The sequence below is a fragment of the Staurois parvus genome, unplaced genomic scaffold (assembly GCF_062004578.1).
Source record: "Staurois parvus isolate SC_StPar_1 unplaced genomic scaffold, SC_StPar_1.0 ptg000160l, whole genome shotgun sequence".
Taxonomy (NCBI): domain Eukaryota; kingdom Metazoa; phylum Chordata; class Amphibia; order Anura; family Ranidae; genus Staurois; species Staurois parvus.
In genome coordinates, this window is record NW_028317956.1 from 76028 (window position 1) to 95911 (window position 19884).

General features: G+C 42.8%; 1 protein-coding gene across 3 annotated transcripts in view; it reads left to right on the forward strand.

The window, feature by feature from the left end:
* NADK (NAD kinase) overlaps window positions 1–19884 on the forward strand; it is a 169596-nt gene that overhangs the window by 42100 nt on the left and 107612 nt on the right. For all 3 annotated transcript variants that reach the window (XM_089675923.1, XM_089675925.1, XM_089675926.1), the window contains one exon: window positions 17485–17704. In XM_089675923.1, coding sequence (XP_089532049.1) covers window positions 17526–17704 — 179 coding nt within the window. In that variant the 5' untranslated portion in view covers window positions 17485–17525. The remainder of the gene's footprint in view (window positions 1–17484; window positions 17705–19884) is intronic.

Sequence of the window (19884 nt, forward strand, 5' to 3'; positions counted from 1 at the left end):
GTAGTGCCCAAGAGTTGCCTCAGGGCTTTTGAATGTCTGCACAAGGAAGGCTTTTACATGTAGATGACTTGCATACAATACATGAAATGCACATATCTTATGAGACGATTGTTGTTGAAATTAATTGTGCGCGGACAGGGTCTCTTTAAAAGGTGCAGAAGATTCTTAAAGTGAACTTGTGCTTTGCCTGAGCGGGAACACATGTTGTCTTCAATGGTGCCCTCCCTGGCAGGGCATACTTAACATTTTGCTCTCAATGCTGGTTTGATCGGGAGCCTGACTGACCAGCCAGAGCCTACAGAGAACTAAAAATGGTTTTCTTTCACCCATGTGTCAAAACTGGGCCAATCAACAAACTGTGGTACTGTCACATGCTCTTCTGTACTCAGCAGTACCAAGAAATATTGGGTGATGCTGCTGGATGTAGCCATGATGTGAGATTAAAGGAACATTGGCTGCAGCTCGGTGGGGGAAATTTAAGCCAACCTTGTTGGCTTGGTGGAAAAGCCATTAGAGTAGTCCAACAAACACCATCACTCGGCTTTACAGTGTTCATGTCACCTGAGTGCAACTAAAATGTTTGTTTTTGTTCGCATCCCTGAGTGATCGAAGGATCCAGTAATGTGCAACTTTTGGCCTATTCACATGGATGTTACAAATGCTGTACATAGATGCAGACAGCATATATTTTTGTACTCCTCTTATACACAGCAGTGTATATTGTGTCTCTAGGAACATTCACAGAGCAGCGTGGGAAAAAAAATAGGACGAAGCTGCGCCCATGGCAGTAAATTTAACATTATTTACACTGTACACATGTAACTGGTTGTGTAACTTTTTCATGCCTACAGCGTTAAAGCAGCCTCCTGGCCAATGCTGGACGTCTACATCCCAGCAACCATGGGTGCTAGTATGCTTGCCTCAGGGGTCTGTGTAATTGATTGCGCAGGAGCCACTGACTACACATATTGTTGAGCAGTGAGGCCCATGTATGCTGTACTCATGCAAACACTACGCAGATGTTGCTTCTTCTAGCAAGATCTGCATTTTACGTTGTAAAATGGTTACGCTTATGTGAATGAGACCTTACCATCCTGCATGAAAAAATGACTTCTCCTGTTTGACGAATAATGTTTTATTTAAATTAAAAAAAATGCATTGCCGAAACAAGTTGTCAGTATGCTGGAAAATTGTGCACTGAAATGTGTCTAGTGTTTAGAGAATTTCTCCTCTGTACTAATATTCTCGTAGTCCCCATATACTGTATGTTTGGGGGGGGGGGGGGGGGGGTTGCTTGGTCTGGGAGGTGGACTTGTAGTAAATAATAGTCAGAATGACCCTAGATCTAATTTCTCACCTTTTTGTTATGTGAACCAGCATTTCCGCAATCTATTGCAGCTGTTTTAGAATAAAACCGCCATTTAATAATCCTATACAAATCTAAGGAGGCAGTTTATTTTTTAATGTAACTCGGGTAGATTTTGTTACTCTCTTGATGATTTCAGTTCTGTACTAGGCTGTGCACTATTGATACTACTCTTAAATACTTTGCCTGTGATTCTGCTTCATTTACACTTTGATTAATGTTTGTTTTTTGTTTATTTTATTAAACACAGTGGTTTGTTCTTGAGGAAAGTTTTTATTCCTTGGTGGATTATTTTAAGCTGGCCAAAGATAGATTAAATCTCAGCCAGTTCATCAGGGACTGTCCGACATTTCGATGTATCAATCGACTTGAGTCCAACCAGCCTGTCAGGTTTTTACATGCGATTACTGCCAGCTGCTATAGCCACTAATTATTGTGTTGATGGGGGAGTCCAGCAGTTTTCTTTTCTTCTACCCGTGTTGGAAGGAAAGAAAATCGAATCATCTATGGCTTGTCTTAGTGTACTTCTGCTTTTATTTTGTTTTATGTCTTCAACAGGTAGCAGGCAGCATGGCCTAGTGTATGGTGCTGTATCTGTATTTCCTTTCTGTGCACAATACTCCGGCACAGCAAGACTGAGAACTGAATATTTGACCTAAAGGTTACGTTTGTTGTAGTAGGGCATAGCCTTTACTGCTCAACTTCCAGTATAAAATAGCAGCAAATAAACTGATCTTTTAGATGATGATCATGTGTTCGATAACTGGCAATGCTGTAAGTAGTAAAGGAGAAGTTCAGCCAAAGCTCATTTAGCTGTACTTTTCCTGTGGATCACAGAAGTGCAGTTCGCTCTGCACTCCTGTGACCCGGTTTCAGTCAACAGCAGGCTAAAGTCTGCTGATGTCACTCAGCGAGTCCAGGCTAGGGAAGGATAGGGACCATATGATCGGGATCCACTCAGGAGCCTGGACCACCACCGAGACGCTGAGAGCCTGAGCCCGCCGCTCTCGCCCCTCCACAGCCCAGCGCTTCAGTGAGCACTGGGGGGGGGGGGGGGACAGAGCAGAATGCTGCTGTGTGTCTGCTCACAGCAGCAGGGAGAACTGAGCGATCGGCTGTGTCCAATTGCTCAGTTCTCACCCTTAGAGCTAGCGGGGGACTGGTGCAGCATTGGATCAATGCTGCATCCACCTACAAAAGTATGATTTAAAAAAAACAAAAAAACAATGTTTCTCTTTTAAAGCTGAATTCCACGAATTCAGCAACTGTGAAAAAAGTGCAGGCACACCAGGCGTTCTTTGTAGTCCTAATAGCTGGCAGCCACATGTGGTCTTGTCTTTATTATTTATATATATATATATATATATATATATATATATATATATATATATATATATATATATGACAGGGTTATTGTTCTGCCAGAGGATATGCTCAAGTCTGTGAGAGGCAAGAAGCAAAGAGAGCAGCTGTGCCTGCCCCTCCTCTCTGCTGCCCATTCACAGAAGCCTTTGTATTTTGTGAAGGAGTTCACACAATACAAAGACTTCTGTGATTGGGCAGCAGGAGGGAAGGGGCGGTCATAGTAGCTGCACTGACTCTACCCTTGATGGGGCCAGCGTTGGAGCTCCAGAAGCTATGCTGCTGGAGCACAATAAACCTTTCAGATATAAATAATAGATATATGCCCAGGAGGTGGCAGGCACCTCATTGGACTTAACTCAAAGAGTGCCTTCATTTTTTACAAAGTTGCTGAATTTCTGGAATTTAGCTTTAACCCTGGAGCAATGTCCTGTTCCTCTCTTTTGGGTTGATATCTCTCCGATGTTTGCTTCAGCAGCAGATTGTGGTGATCAGTCAAATAATTAAATCTGTCACAGCCAGAGGTCAAATATTTAAGGCTGAATTCCAGCCTAAAGCTGGCCATACACTGAACAAATTTTCACTGTTTTAATGAGTTACAGATGGCACAGGTGACGGTAATGTACCTCACTAATTCCAGTGCAATGTGCTGGAGGGAATATTCACGGGATTTTGAGTTCCTAGCTTCCACGGAAGAAACATGAGTTACAGTGACCTCACCAGACCTCATCAAAATTTTTTAATTTTTTATTTATTTTTTGTCACACTTTGCTGCAATATTCACCTCCTCTCTAGCACTGTCCCCCGCAGCAATTTTTTTTTTTGCCACAAGATGTCCTCAGTCTTCAGGGTTTAATGGTACGCCGCATCATTCAACCCAGGTAGCTAAAGACATTGAGACTGCAGGGTCTTCTGGACCCTCCCCCTGGAGGGCAGGGGGTATTGGGTGTTACCACAGTGTAATGATGCAGAAAGAGATGTGGGCATCATTACTGCACACTGCATCGTTAAAGTAGAATTTTGGGCAAAACCCACCTAATCTTAAAAATACTCCCTTCCCCCTCCTAACACCTATTCTAACTAACCTGGGTAAAGAATATTTTTATGCTTACCTGTTTTTAGGCCACGCCAATCCGATCATGTGATCTTCTCTGTGTCAGCTAGAGCCGGCTGCAGGGGAGAGGAGAAAGCATTCCAACAATGGCTGGTAATGCCTGGGAGTGTGACATCACCCATAGGTTTCAAAGGCTTATCCATTGTCCGCACTCCCTCCTTTCCCCTGCAGCCTCACTGGCTTACACAGGGAAGCCGGATCATCTACCCGGAGCGGAGTGGCCTGAAAATAGGTAAGTCTACTCCTCTTTCTTACACAGGTTAGTTAGCTTAGGTGTTTGGAGGGGGGAGGGGACAGATTTAGGGTTGGTTAGGTAGAGTGCCTGGAATTCCAATTTAAGTACCTCTCAGGGCTGGAGAGGAGGGAAAAAGGACTAAAGCAGCTCATACATGAGTCTTTTTGTGTTTTTTTTTTTTTTTTCTCCAACTTATGGGTTAAACAAAAAAAAAAATGGACCTGATTTTCCCCCATCCACACATTGGAGGTGGATGGGGGAATTATCCCGTTGAGCTATTTATTTTGACAGTGAGGAGACTTCCACACCGTCAGAATACACTGATCAGCAAAAATCAGGATGATTGTACAGACGTCGATCCATGCTCATATGTGGATTGAAAATCGGCCAATCTTTGATGAACCAGACAAATTTTGATTCCTGTATGGTCTGCTTTAGTGCATCAAATGACCAGCAGCCTGTGGCAGCTGGAATAGGTAAGAATAAAAGATAATAAAGCATAAAATACACAGAAGGGGGAACTAGGATTTAAAGTTGATCTCTGCTTGCAATTTAGTGTACAAGGATATATTTTCACAATGAGTTGAGAATGAAGCACTGGGAGGAAACCTACAATCCCACCTGTAGTGCTGCAAAGGAGCTTCTTGGTAACTTTGGGTTCTCTGTTCTGTGTTTTGAGTCCAAGAACAACCTCGGACCCTCTGACACACCTTATTGGCTAAAAATCACTGCAGGCATGGATACATACGCAAGTGTAAAATACCGTTAGCTTAGGTTCACACTATTTCGGGCCATGCGGCCTGCGTTTTGCTTGGGCATAGCAGCCCATTCATTTGAAATGGAAAGCAGGAAAAAGGTGCATGCACCTTTTTTTAAAAAAAATGCAGCCGCAGGGAAACGGCATGGTATTTTTTGACCATGCGGTTTCCCTACAGTTCCTATGCGCTTTGGTCTGAGATGCATGAGGGTACCATTCAGAACGAAAACAAAACCGCAAATAAAGGAGCGTTCCCAACCCTATGGCAGTCAATAAAATCACAAGCCCAGGAACAGATAAAATTTAAATTCACTTTAATCTTGGGTTAAAAAGCGTAACATGTAGGAGTGCCCAGATTGATGCATCACCAAGCCAGCGGAGAGAAGAAACACACATTCCCAGAATCTGCAGGATGACGCTTGATCCTGGGCCCAACGGTATGTTGCTCAGTCCAGGAGTCACAGGACAATGGGAGGAGTGTGTGAATGGCATATGGATCACTATCATGGCAGATCTCCCTGGAAGTCATGTGTCCCAGATCAATTTGTAATGTCATACACCTGGTGAGAGACCACCCGAACAAGGGCTGGTGAGGGCAAACTGGAAGCCTAGGGGAGCACTCAAACCAAAGGAGAGAAGCCGGTCATTATGATAACATGTTTCAGGGACTTGCCCCTTCCTCAAATCATGAGGTTAGCAGCTACGTCCCGCCACTAAATATGGTCACACTCTGTAGCCTCTGGTTGTCCCTCATACGGCAGTAGGCTTCTGCTGACACAGGCTCTTTCTCCCTTGAATGGAGCTCCTCAAAACAGTCCTGTCACATCCCTCTCCTGTCACACTGTCAGCCAGACCAAATTGCTTGGGGAGTATATCTAGTTAAGTCCGGCTCTCTCTTGCCAAAGCTAGCTGGGGGCTATATTTCCAGTCCAATTATTGCCAATGGGCCGCTTGCCTGTAGGGATTACATGTCCCATGATCCTCCACTCCTGTCTGTGATTGGTCCCTTGTGTCGCAATGGCGGGGGAGGGGGGGGGCAGAGCGGACGGTGATCTCAGTGACAACAGCTCTGTCTCCCTCACATCGGTTCTTGTCCCCCCCATTGCTGACAATTGTTTATTGGCAGGGGGTTGGCTGTACCCTCTACACATCCTTCACGTGTATTAGACCAGACTGATAAGTTACTCTCTTTCCTGTATTTGGTTCTGAGTGTTCACCTTTTGTTTGAATAGTTTAAATTGATGTTTTAGTAAATTTACAGGTCTTCATCTCTTAAATGCGACTAAACCCTGCATTCCTCTGAAATGGAAGTATCCCTCCCCTCCCTCGTTCTCCCTGTGGCTGTGCACAGTGGAGGATATCAGGCAAGGGAAGATCTTATTCCCTCTTTCCAAAATGAATACAAAATATACAGAACAATCTTGTTTTTCTGACTCAACTCCACATTTTCAAAGGAATTCAAGGCTGTTTTATTTGGAGACCCTTAAACTGTCACACAATACCTTGATGCCCACCTGAGGAATGCTCTTCCACCATCTCCTTCACCCACCTCACCCTTACTCCCATACAATGTCTTTTTATGAAGTCTGTGACAGAGCATTGTGTGAGTGCAGAGAAGGGGAGCATAAGTAGGTTTGAGGGGTCCATTGAATGCAAAGTTCTCCATTGAATGCAGAAGTGGAATTTTTGCAACCGTGTGTGGTAAGATTTGAGGGATCCATTGAATGCAAAGTTCTCCATTGAATGCAGAAGTGGAATTTTTGCAACCGTGTGTGGTAAGATTTAAAAGAAATTGCTGTAATTACTTTTTACCATAAAAGAGAGGAAGCATGAGGATCACATATACACTAGTTCTTTAAAGCTGAACTCTTGGATACAACTTCCTTTACATAAATGTGTTATTTTTTTAATGTTAAAACTTCTAGTTTCTTAGAGAATACCACTCTGTGATCTCATTGCAAGCTTTGAGAAAATGCAGAAATGATTGGGCATCTGGAGGAGATACCAAGAACGCAGATACCCCACATGCACTCACAGTGCAGCACCGCTTGGAAAAACCACAATTCCCATCATGTGTATGGCATTGGGGGGTGAGGGTGTGTGGTCAATGTAAACAGGCATGGTATGACGTGACATACCAGGAGAGTCCTGGCCTGTTAGACAAAGCTCATGGTGGACTGGTCAGCCCAGGAGTCTCTGGGCATGTCAATCAACACATAATAAGAAGGTGCATCAGACTGGGAATTAGAGACATCTGTACTTACGCGGCTGTTCATTGTTACCTAGAAACTACACAAAGTTTTGTATAGGACTGGTGTCTGGGGAAATAGCGGACATAGCTGCCACTAGTCATACTAAAAGGAAATAATGGAGACTGAGATGTATCCACCGATCATTTGGTGAACAGAGGTTCAATATAAAAAGTGCAGCACAACAAAATATGTATAACTCAATGTGTATGTGCAAAAAAATATTTTTCAAATAATGACAAATGAATGTTGGAGCATAAAACACAATTAATAAGACCAATTATATAAATGGATGAAGTGCAATAAATCCCAACTCGCTTGTACACTCAGTGCTTAATAATACATATTTCCCTATAAACTACAAAAATACTGTAAAAAACACATACACATTATGTTACTATAAACAAATGCAAAATACGTACAAGTCCCAAAATATCCAGTGAAAAATGTCTTCAAAAAATTGTGTTTCGTAACATGCATCTGTCATGCGTGCTCCATATAAACTTGATGTGCTCCATCACAGTGAACCATCACCTTACAATGCTCCCGCTTACCACACGGTTAGATCCACACAAAGGTACGGTCAAACACGCCTTCCCAACACTGGATAAAGTAACTGGCAATATTCCTCCAGTTGCCTTGTAATAGGTGATCACTTAAAGACCTCAAAACTCCAGCCAAATCAATGTGAAAAATAGAAAAAAGATCTCATGGTGCAATGTCAGAGTAACCTAATATCACTTGTTAACAGAAGATTAAAAACACTCAGAAGAATTGTGCACTTGTAACATCCAGTACATCCGTTTGTTTAAATTTAAATTCCAATAGCATATTGCCCCCCCCCCCCCCCCCTTAAGGATGCATATCCCTGGAGTAGTGTCTAAAATGGCTGAACGTACACTTACCCCCAGTTCACATATATGCGGGCCAAGTTGTGCATGGGCACGAGAGCCCATTTATTTGAATGGACTCCCGAGCCCGTGACACGCAGTGAAGAAGTCCCTGAACTTCTTTGGAAAACGCAGCCCTCACGGGAACCTCTGTTCCCAGTACGGTTGCGGTTTCCAGTGTGAGTGGCGTGCCATTAGAACTACTGGCACCCTCCCGCGGGTCTGTATTTCTCTGTGCGGGTGCACGGATTTTCGCGCTGTTCCACAGCGGCACAACCGCACAGATGTGAACCTAGGGTCATGGGTGCGATCATGTTAAGCAGAGGTTCAGCCTTGGAATTCAGCTTTGATTTTTAGTTTGTAGCTAGCAATTTAGTAAGATATACAGCTCCACAGGTGGTGCGAAGGTGGCATCCATTTGTAGCAGCCAGTCACATGCTTCTTCTCCTGGGGCGAGTAGAGCAGTCAATTCCTGTGGTTCAGCTGTGGTCTACCTATCAGTCACAGGCAGCTGTTGGGGAGATCTCATCCCCCCTGTAAAGTGTTCCCTGCCGACCCCTCCTGTCCATTCCAGGTACTTGTATGTGACGTCACCTGGGATGGACCGGAAGAGAGGAGGAGCTTTTATTTAAAGCTTATTCTAAAAATAATTGTTTTATTAACAGTTCGCTGATCATATCTATGTTCCGTGAGCCGCAGATGTGAACATTATTTCAGGGGTTCCCCGAGATCTCTAACTTTTTTTTTTTTGTCAGGGGTTCCTCAAAGCTAAAAAGGTTGAGAAACACTGGACTGGACATTTTTTAACTTCATGCATTCCCTGCATTAAAGTGGTTGTAAAGGCTCATTCTATGCATGAAGATAAAACACCTTCTGTGTGCAGCAGTGCCCCCCATCCCCTCAATACTTACCTGAGCCCCATCGCAATCCAGTGATGTGCATGATGACCTCAGCTGTCCCAGGTCTCTGCCTCCTCATTAGCTGAGACAGCAAGCGGGAGCCATTGGCGATCACAGCCAGTCAGCCAATGAGGAGAGAGGGGGTCGAGGCCAAGTTGCGGCTCCTTGTGTGAATAGACACATGGAGCAGTGAGTGCCCCCATAGCAAGCTGGTTGTTGTGGGGGCACCCAACGTGAGGGAGGGGCCAGGGGAGTCTGCAGGGGACCCGAGAAGAGGAGGATCCAGGCTACTCTGCAAAACCACTCCACACAGCAGGTAAGTATAGAGCTGTTTTGTTATTTTCCAAAAATAAAAAATTAACCTTTTAGAATCGCTTTAGGGTAAAAAATGTCCCAGTATTTGTATCTCACCCTCACCCTACCTTCTCGATCCAATGCTGTGCCTGTCTGCAGTGGCGCTCTCTGCTCACAGAGGAAGCAGTGGGAACCATTGGCTCCTACTGCTGTCAATCAAATCCTGTAAGCAGAAAGCAAGGGGTGGGGCTAAGCTGAACTCTGTATCAATAGACGCACACAGCCTGGCTTGGGAGCAAAACTGCAGGGTTGCCCCCATAAGAAGCCGCTTCTTAAGGGGGTGCATGGAGAAGAGTGGGATCCTTACATGCTGACGAGGGATCAGAGAACAGGAGGTTCGGGGCCACCCTGCAACACCATTGCACAGAGAAGGTAAGTATAACTTTTTAATTAACCACTTCACTGTCCGCCCTATAGCAGAAATACTGCTACAGGGCAGCATGGGTGCGCAAAGTCGTGTGTGTAATTAATAAGTATATATATATATATATATATATATATATACAGTATATATAAAATATCTTTGCATTTCCGGGTAGGGGGCGCGCGCGCTGCCATTCGTGGCCGCGGATGTCAATCACCGGGTCCCGCCTGGTGATTACCGAGGATTACTAACAGTTCTCCCTGTCAGCTCAGGCACACTGCTGTGGATGGCTGTGCACAGCCATCCAAAGCACTGTGCTTACAGTGAAGCACACAGACACCGCCTCATAGTAAAACACATCCAGCACACAGTTAAACCTTTGATCACCCCTCATATTAACCCCTTTCTGCCGAGTGCCATTGGTACAATGTCCATTTTTTTTTTTTTTAGCACTTATCACTGTATCAGTGTCACTGGGGATGTCAGTGACACCAAGTCAGTTCCTCCCAGTGTCAGAATGTCCGCCGCAGTTCCGCTATACATCGCTGATCGCCGCCATTACTAGTAAAAAATTTTTTAAAAATACCAGTATATATATACTGCCATTTGTAAATGCTGTAACTTTCACGTAAACCAATTCATTTACGTGAATTGAGATTTTTTTTTTATTTTTTTTTTAGCAAAGACATTAATAAATTTTTGGCCTAAATTTTATAAAAATTTGCAAATAAATAATTGTTCATAAATTTAGGCCAAGATGTATTCTGCTACATTTCTGTGGTGAAAATAACCCAAATTAGGATGTATTATTTAGTTTGTAGGAAAGTTATAGAGTTCACAAACTATGGTATAGATCTGAATATTGATCAATCCTGAAGTACTGACAGCCAATCTAATTTCTTGAGGTCTACGAATGTCAGAACAGTACAGATATTCCCCCAAATGACCACTTTTTGTAAAGTAGACAGTCCGACGTACTTCATAAGAGGCATGGTGAGTTTTTTGAAGTTGTAATTTTTTTGTCAGAATTTTTTGGAAAATGAAAAAATTAAAAAAAATTATTTTCACAATTTTTTTTTTTTCACATGCTGTCACCAGTGCAGTACAGTGTCATCATAACTGGCATGGTGGTGATCAGGGACACTGGTGACAGTACGAAAAAAAAAAATTGATATTTTTTTTATTTTTGTATTAGTTTTAATTTTTTATTACATTTTTTCTTTTTTTTAAAGATTTTTTTTCATATTTCACTATGACCAAAGTAGTACAATGTTACCATAGTAACATTGTACTACTTTGGGGAAGTGATCAGTATTTTTTTTTTTTTTTACACAATTTGCTTATAGCAAGGAATTACTTTGCTATAAGCAAGCATTTACCTGAATGATATCGCTTCATTCAGGGTTTTTTTTTTTTTTGTGCTTAGCTGTGATTTGGCCACGGCTAATCACATGACACAGCTGGGCTGTGATTGGCCCAGCTTGTGCATGTGATCGCTGTGACCATTCACAGCTAGACACACTAGTATACAAGGGATGGCATGAAAGGAAGCCATCCATTGTATACAACTGTCTTGTGACCTGCTGTGATTGGTCACAGCAGGTCACATGGTACTGGAAACGGGGCTGGTACACAGAACTTTCATCAGCCGCGTCTGAGGTACACGGCCGGTGACAGATCACGCCGCAGAGCGTTACTGCGCATGCCTGAAAGGACGCCATATGGCGTCCACCCGGAGCGATGAGCTGCCTGCCTAGCCGCCATCTGGCTATAGGCCGGGCGGCAACTGGTTAAAGTAACGCAGGGCCGTATTGCAAAAAATGGCCTGCTCAGGAGAGTGGGTAAATCCTCAGGAGAGCAAGTCGTTAAGAAAAAAATAAATAAGCTTTACAATCACTTTAAATTCATTTTTCCCAGTGAAAACAATTGTGCATGATTTATGGCATTGAACTTTCACAGAAAATATTTAAAAATGGAGCTGAATATTGTTCTAAATGTACAAAAATGTATTTTAGTGGATTATTTGTGAAAATGTTAATAACTAATAGGCTTCTTGTTGGGATATTGGGTTGTGCTGGCAAGGTCTTCCCCTTGCTGCTGTGTAAGCATTAGTTTAGCATCTGTGACAATGATGACTCAGTAAACGTAAAAAGAACATCCATTTGTAATGGAATCCTTTTCATGAATGTTTTTCTATTACTGGAGCACTAGTTGTATCCCCAGCACATGCCACATGTTCACTGCTTGGACATTGTTCTCTGACAGTGGGACCTGGCGCTATAAGAATACACTAATCTGCAGTTGCTGATTTGACAAAAGTTTTCCAACTTGTTCATTTGACAAAAGTTGATCAAACTATCCATTTCTGTCAAACACAGCCACATGCTGATCTAAATTTTGCTGGTTCTTGCTGAAATGGCTGAATTTTGATCCGTCTCTGGCCAGCTTTAGGACACTGCAGGTTTAGCTGATTTGAAAGACAGGTTCCTGGGATTGAAGGTACAGACATATACTGTTGCCATATTTAACTAATTTAGCTCTCACATCTGTACACCTATCATGGAGCAGAGCATTTTTTTACATTTCTGCTATGGGCCTCTTTATTCTGAAAACACTTTATCAAATTGCCATAGTAGTCACTACTACTACAGTGAACGCTGCTGTCTTCTGGGTCCCATACAGAGTAGCTGCTCTGCTGCATAGAGAACATGGGTTTGCTCACTTGGCACAAGCACCATTCACGTCTTGAATTTTTCTGAATGAATGCAAAGTGTTCTCTGGTTGGATGAGGTGGAGATCATGTCACCGCCCCGCCTTTCCACCTCATCCAATCGGGGAACACCTTGCATTCATTCAGAAAAATGTGAATGGGGCCTGGGCATTGGACCTGGAAGACAATGGGTGATCGTAGTAGTAGTAGCAGTTTTTATTCTATTAAACAGTAAAGGAAACAAATAGTGCACGTGCAGCTCATCAGAAAGGACCGAGCAAATCATAATAGAAGATGAGATTGTTTTAGACTCACTGATGGCAAATTAAAGCTTTATAGTCATAAACTTTTGTAGCTGAAATTTGCTCCTTTTTCAGCTATGTCGTCTTGTGGGTCCTGAGCCGTTACACTGCAGTTCCAGCCATCAACAATCTCTCCCCATAATAAATGATCGGATGTTTAGGCAGGCCATGCTGCTGGCAGGACATGGGCTGATTTTTAAAGGACAAGCACTCTTTTAGCAAAAATTGCACTAGCCCAAGACTGGAAACCTCCCACCCAGCTGCTTACTTATCTGAGTGTAACATCCGTGGCCTTCTCGGCTGTTTACCTTGCTCTAGTCATCTGTGCCCGAGCCCTCATAGACTTCAATAAAGCTGTACTATGAGACACTCAAGGCATGGCTGTCTTGGGGCTGAGGTAAGTCAAGGAGTCAGGTGGGGCTATGGAGGGTGTTTTTTAAAGGCTTACTTGTCTTTTAGGAAGACTTGGCTAAAAAATAAAAATCCGAACATTTGCACTGGAATGATTGATTGATTAATTGAATGTTGGTGACATATTTTGTGATCGACTGGTGTCATTATGGTCTATGCTCCACAGTATGTTACGTGGTGACATATGAGAAGGTGAGTTGCGTTGCTTAAAAAATGCAAGTGCTGTGCAAACTGTTGGCGCTATATAAATCCTGTATTATTATAATAATAATAATAATAATATGTCTTGTATAATAATAATAATAATGCAGTGCACTGCTCCTAACTTCACTGCAGCATTGTTGTGTGAACAGGGCACATAGGAAACAATTGTTTTTCATGTGCACTAGTTTTGAACCCGCGCTAATGTGCAGATGGCTTGAATGAGCTCTTGCAAATATCTTTAACCACTTGACCTCCAGAAGGTTTTACCACCTTCATGACCAGACCATTTTTTTTTCTGTTCAGTACTATGGTACTTTAACTGGCATTGCTCTGTTATGCAACACTGAACCCAAATGTAATTTTATATAGTTTTTTTTCACACAAATAGAGCTTTCTTTTGGTGGTATTTGATCACCACTGGGTTTTTTTTTTCATATAAATGAAAAAAGACCAAATATTTTGGAAAAAAACATATTTGCTACTTTCTGTTATAAAACATATAAAAAAAAATTTTAAAAATAAATTGCCAAAATCTATTCTGCTACATGTCTTTGGTATAAAAAAAATTCCCAATAAGTTTAAATTAACGTGGTTCTAAAGGCTGAAGGTTTTTTACCTTCATGCATAGAAAAAACGTTCTCTGTGCAGCATCCTCCCCAGCCCTCCTAATACTCACCCAAGCTCTCTCTCGATCCGGCAATGTGCACTGGAGTCTTGGCTATCCCGGGACTTCTTTTCCTCATTGGCTGAGGCAAAAGCAGGAGCCATTGGCTCCCCCTGCTGTCAGTTACAGTCAGTGAGCCAATGAGAAGAGGGGGGCGCAGATGAGCCATGGCTTCGTATGTGAATGGATACATGGAGCAGCGGGTGCCCCCATAGCAAGCTGCTTGCTGTGGGAGTACCTGACAGGAGGGAGGGGCCAGGAACGCCGTCGGGGGACCCGAGAATAGGAGGATCCAGGCTGCTCTATGCAAAACCACTACACACAGCAGGTAAGTTTGTTATTTTAAAAAAAAAAAAGTTAAAGCCTTTAGAATCACCTTAATTGGTTTGTGTGAAAGTTATAGTGGCTGCAAGCTATGGTGTGTGTATATGTGTGTGTGTGTGTGTGTGTGTGTATATATATATATATATATATATATATATATATATATATATATATATATATATATATATATATATATATATATAATGTGTGTGTGTGTGTGTGTGTGTGTGTGTGTGTGTGTGTGTGTGTGTGTATATATATATATATATATATATATACACATATATATATATAATTGAAATTTACACAGCTATGACGCTATACTGGTAATAGACTTGCAGCGGGCAATCTGGTGCTAGCTGACGCTGGCTTGGAGAGAGGTACACAAATTGACACTGATATCAGTAGTGACACTAATACAGTGTTCAGTGCTAATACTGTACACTGTCACTGTACTAAAGACACTGGCTGGGAAGAGGTTAACATCTAGGGGCAGTCCAGGGGGAGATTGTGTGCCTGACAATGTGTAATGTGTGCTGCTTTTACTTTACACTATTTATTCTGCCTGATGTGCAGGGAGAGTAAACAGCCAGATCACAAGTTCTGTGCTTTGTAAACACAGCCGATCAGCTGATTACCAAAATCGAATCACACTGGCACTGTGTCCGATCACAGGGCAAGTCAGGTGGGGGTGCACGCATGTGTTCCCCAAACCTGGAAGTTGTCAGTATGTCGCCTTGCCTTCCAGTGCCGCTCACCCGCAGTACATGTAGTAGCAGCAAGTGGTTAGGGGCTTGTTCATGTGTGTGTCATTTATGACGTGTTTGCTGTGTTGAAAAAGTTTCAAGAATGCTCAGTGAACACCCGCGAATGGATTGCATTTCTAGTGTGAAACGCTTAAAGGGGGAATTTAGAGGAAATGATCTGCTCTGTGTGATGGCAGACATTGTAAATTCTCTGCTGATGGATCGGTATACTTTGACACTTGGCTTGGTCCAGCTCTACTTTGCTGAAACAAAATCTTTCCCACTGACAATAATGCTCAATGCCTCTTCTCCTGCCTGGCACTGTCAGTATTGCTGGCTGCTTGATGTTTTTGCCCACACACAGAAGCAAAATGGTTTCTCTAAACAAAGCGGAAGTGACTGGAGCTGTTTTGTCCCAATTATCTATGGTTTCCCAGTGCATTATGGGATACAGTGCCCAGCTAACACTTTATAAATGCTTCTGTAACCTGCTATAGGTGCGGTTATAGAGCATTACCATTGAAATCAAAGGAGGTGGCTGACAAGCGTCAATGGCTCATGAAAGCGATTTGCTGCTTAATTTTTAACACAGCCTACCGCTCCTGTGTTTGTACAGCACTGTGTGGTGCCCACTGTTGTGTTCATGGCAGGTGTTGAAAGGTGTTGTGTTCATGGCAGGACTGACAACTCATGGGGCCCCCAGGCAATAGGGGAACATGGGGCCCTATTGCAAGTGCAGACCGGTGTGTTCTGGGGGGAGACCTCTGTCAGAACACCATAGCTCAGTGGGGATAGTTAGTACAGCGAGCTGCTCGAGCTCCTCCGTTTTTTTTTTTTTTTTGTTTTTTTTTGCTTTCATTTTTTTGCGTTCAGCCTACCTGTGTGTACCAGGCTTTAGGTTCTCAACAGAAGTTACAACCTGATTGTACAATTTCCTTTTAGATCTATACACAGAATATAACTGGATACTAATATTTCTAGGTAAAGTTGATCCAGGGAATATGCGATTGGCTCTCGGGGGATCAGGAAGGAATTTTTTCCCCTGCAGGAGCAAATTGGATCATGCTTTGCTGGGGTTTTTTTTGGCCTTCCTCTGGATCAACTGTGGGTATAGGATTATAACTTTTTTTTTTTTTTTTTTTTTTTTAATGGTTGAACTGGACAGACTTTTGTCTTTTTTTAACCAGACTAATGCAGGCCATAGATGGTTCGTTTATCGGCCGATTTTTCGTCCGAAAAATGAAAAAATTGTTCCTTCTGTATACTGATTTTGCCACCAATGATTTCGAAAATTGGCCGTTTTTCACAAATTTTCCAGCATGACCGATAAATGAAATAAGAAGGAACCGCGAACATCGGCCGATGCCATTGCCCCACTAACAGTGCGAAAATCTGCCAATTTATCTTTCGGACGAAAAATCGGCCGATAAACGAACCGTCTATTGCCTGCCTGCATAGCTGTGTACCAACAAATATCTAGGGCAAGGGTCTGAGTGACTGCATACAAATTGTGTAGTTTAGGTAGGGCCTCCTATTACATACTGTAGTTTTGGTAATTGTAAACAGATTGTTCAGAGATTGAATGGTGAGCCTAAAGCCGGCTATACACGGATCGAAATTTGGCTGGCCAGGGACCAGCTAAATATCGATCCATGTATGGGCAGGCTGGTTGTACACAAGTTGATCTATTGATTGACTTGTGTAGAACCAGCCTGCTGGAAAATGTTCTCTCAACACCACCGGCTAATTCCCCCATCCATAAACTTTGAGTTTATGAATGGGGGAATCAAGTCATTTTCTTTTGTTCAACCCGCTGGTTGAACGAAAATAATGAATAATGAATGGCCAGCTTATCTTGGCATCAGGTAGCACTAAAAACATGACTGTTCTAATCATTCTCTATTCAGAACTTTAAAAACAAGTTTTGGATGGAATTACATTTTTTACCACCCTTATCCCTTGTCTCTGGGTAGCCTTACATTATTATTATTATTCAGTATTTATATAGCGCCAACAGTTTGCTCAGCGCTGAGGGGATTCGTTTTGTAATATACCCACATTGGAGAAGAAATTCTGCTGTTGTCATCAGCTGTATGTAACTTCTGCAACTTTTATTGCAGTCCTGCTGTGTGACAACCTGAGGTGAGCTGAAATTCTTCCTCCTTTGGCAACACAGTATCCTGTTTGCGTATTTTGTAGACTTCTCATTCCCAGCCAGTGCTCTCCCGGAGTGCTAACCTATACTAGTGAGAGGAAGCCGGGTGGGGTTTCCTCTATTCTCTGAGTACATAGGGAAGGATTAGCAGCCTGTTGCTGTTGGCAGGTATTTGTATGGCCCCCACTTCCCCCCTACAGGCATAAGGTATTTTGTCTTTTGCTGTGTGATTGTTTGGGTGGAGGAAGCACAGTGCAATCTAGCTTCACAGGTGTCCGTCTTACCTATCATGTGCATGCAAGACTCAACATTTCCTAAAAATAAAATGTCTGTTATGTAATTGTTTGGTATTATATGTAGACTTTTTTTTTTTCACAGTCCTCTTCATTCTCCTTGAGTGAGGCATTCCCGATTGCACAATGGAGAGATCCCAGAGCAAAGTTTGTGGCAATGACCAGAGCGTGAGCTCAGACGAAGCACTTATATTTGCACCCTGTGATTGCGAGGAGGACTTGAGTCACGGCAAACCTATCCGAGGCAGGACAAAGTCCCGCAGCTTATCTGCTTCTCCAGGACCTGGAAGTACTAAGGAGTTCAGGTGGGTACTTTTACTTTAAATTGTCAATAATAAAGGGTCATTCCAGCCCAAATCCACAGTTTGGTTACAGGAAGAGTCTGGTGAGCTGACTCACCTGCTGGGTCCTTTCATCTCTTGCAGGCTTTGCGGCATAATTCCATGTTCTGTTCCTGCATGTACCCTCCTCTCTGCCCTTTGCTAATTTGTAATGAAGCCATAAGCTGATCATAGTGCTGAAATGTTGTAGATAACGTGTCTCACATTTGTAAGATACCCATTGATGTTTTTAGAAATGGGGCTATATGTGCAAGATTAAATGGAAAGGTTGCAGATAGATTAGCCTCATGTAGTCTGATACCTTGCTGCTCAGTTTACAGAGGCTGTCTACTGTGCGAATCTATAACCTCACATTCGCCACCTATTGGCTGTTAGTGGTAAATATAAATTCAGTTGCAGTGCTTCAGATTTACCTGATAAAGCCCTGGTTCACACTAATGCGGTGCGGGAAATGCAGTGAATCCTGTGTTTCCTGCACCGCATTGCAATCGCACGGCGTCCATGCCATCTGTTACAGGTGTCAATGTTAAATTAATGACATGCTGAAACATCACAAAATGCAGTGCGATTACCAGAATTCACGTTGCATGGGTGTGAACACCCATATGATGCAAATCAGGTGTGGGGGAAAAAAAGGGTACTGTACTTTTGGAGCAGATGCGATTTGAGCTGTACAAAATGTACGGCTCAAATCGCACTGCACAGACATCACATGTGATTTGCACAGGAATGCAGTGTGGTTCCTGTGCGAATCGCATGCGATGTGCTGCACCACATTAGGATATTCCTTAATCGTATTTACAGAACACAGGGTACGTATTCAGGTACATTGGATTATGGTGCTGCTTTCAGAAGAATGGATGCTAGCAAAACAAAACTGTAAACAAAGCCCAGTATATTCCCTCCCACTCTCGGCGTGCCTCATTATTTTTTTTGCTAATGTCATAGGAGAGAGGACTTCTCTCCTCTGAGAAAAGTAAGCTACCTCATACTTTTTTCTACCTTTTTTTTATCAAGATTTTTTTTTACTGGTACAAAGTATTGTCTTATAAAGTTTCTGCAAGGCATTTGGAGGTCATTTTTGCTGGTTCCAAATCAATTGGTACTCTGCGGAGACATGTTGTTAGTTGCCCGTAATTCCACTCCATCCCTGACAGAGCTGTAACTGGCTCACCACAAGGTGGAGAATACCTTATTCTGGCTGCTGCCGTACAGTGACTGGATCTCAAATGGCATTAACTGCTTCTGCAGTGTTCTTGTGGGCCTTGCATTTCTCTGTGTTCTTGCATTGTTCCCTCCGAAGGACCAGACACAGCCTAGATCACTATCCCCTGTCTGAGAGAGCACTCCGTCTGAGTTTTCTAGACAGTGTTGTTTTTTTTTTTGTTTTTTTGTTTTTTTTTTCTTGGGGTTAGTCAATTGGCTCAACAAAAGAAAAAAAGGATTCCTTCACACAATTGAGGTGGATAGAGGAATACCCCCCCAAATGTGAGAATTGTATTCTGAAAGCAGGACCTGCTGCTGTCAGAATACAATGATCAGCATCTAAAGCCAGTTGGTTGCTGCCACTGATGAACAAACATTTTCCAGCATATCCCTTCAACAACATAAGTCCCTCAAACAATTGATGACTTCTGTCAAACAGGAACAGGCACACGCTGATTAAAATTCAGCTGGTCCTTGCTGAACTGGACGAATTTTGATCTGTCTATGGTCATCTTTACTCTTCTTATCTAGGGAGGACTTCTAAACTACTTTGAGTTCATGGGCAACATCGCAGCCATGATAGCATCTTGAAAGGCAGGGGCCACAATTGTGCTACCACACTGAAGCTCCTACCTCCACAGGATCAAGATGGAGGGCATTCTGGTGATTCTTGGACCTCGGCCAGCCCCAGGCAAATTCCCTATGGGACATCGCGTTCAGTTGGATCTTCTTTCCCAGGGGCCATTTTGCAACCTTCTCTATCAGGGTTGGTCATCTTTACTCTCTCTTAAAAGCTAGAAAATGTGTTTCTTGTAAAGTTCACAATCACACTTGCAAAGTATATTTCTTTCAGTGCGAGACAAGGAAATTTCATCCCAGGAGGTACTTCGTGGGACAAATTCTGTCTTTTCTCTAATCTGGTCTTGATTAGCTTTGGC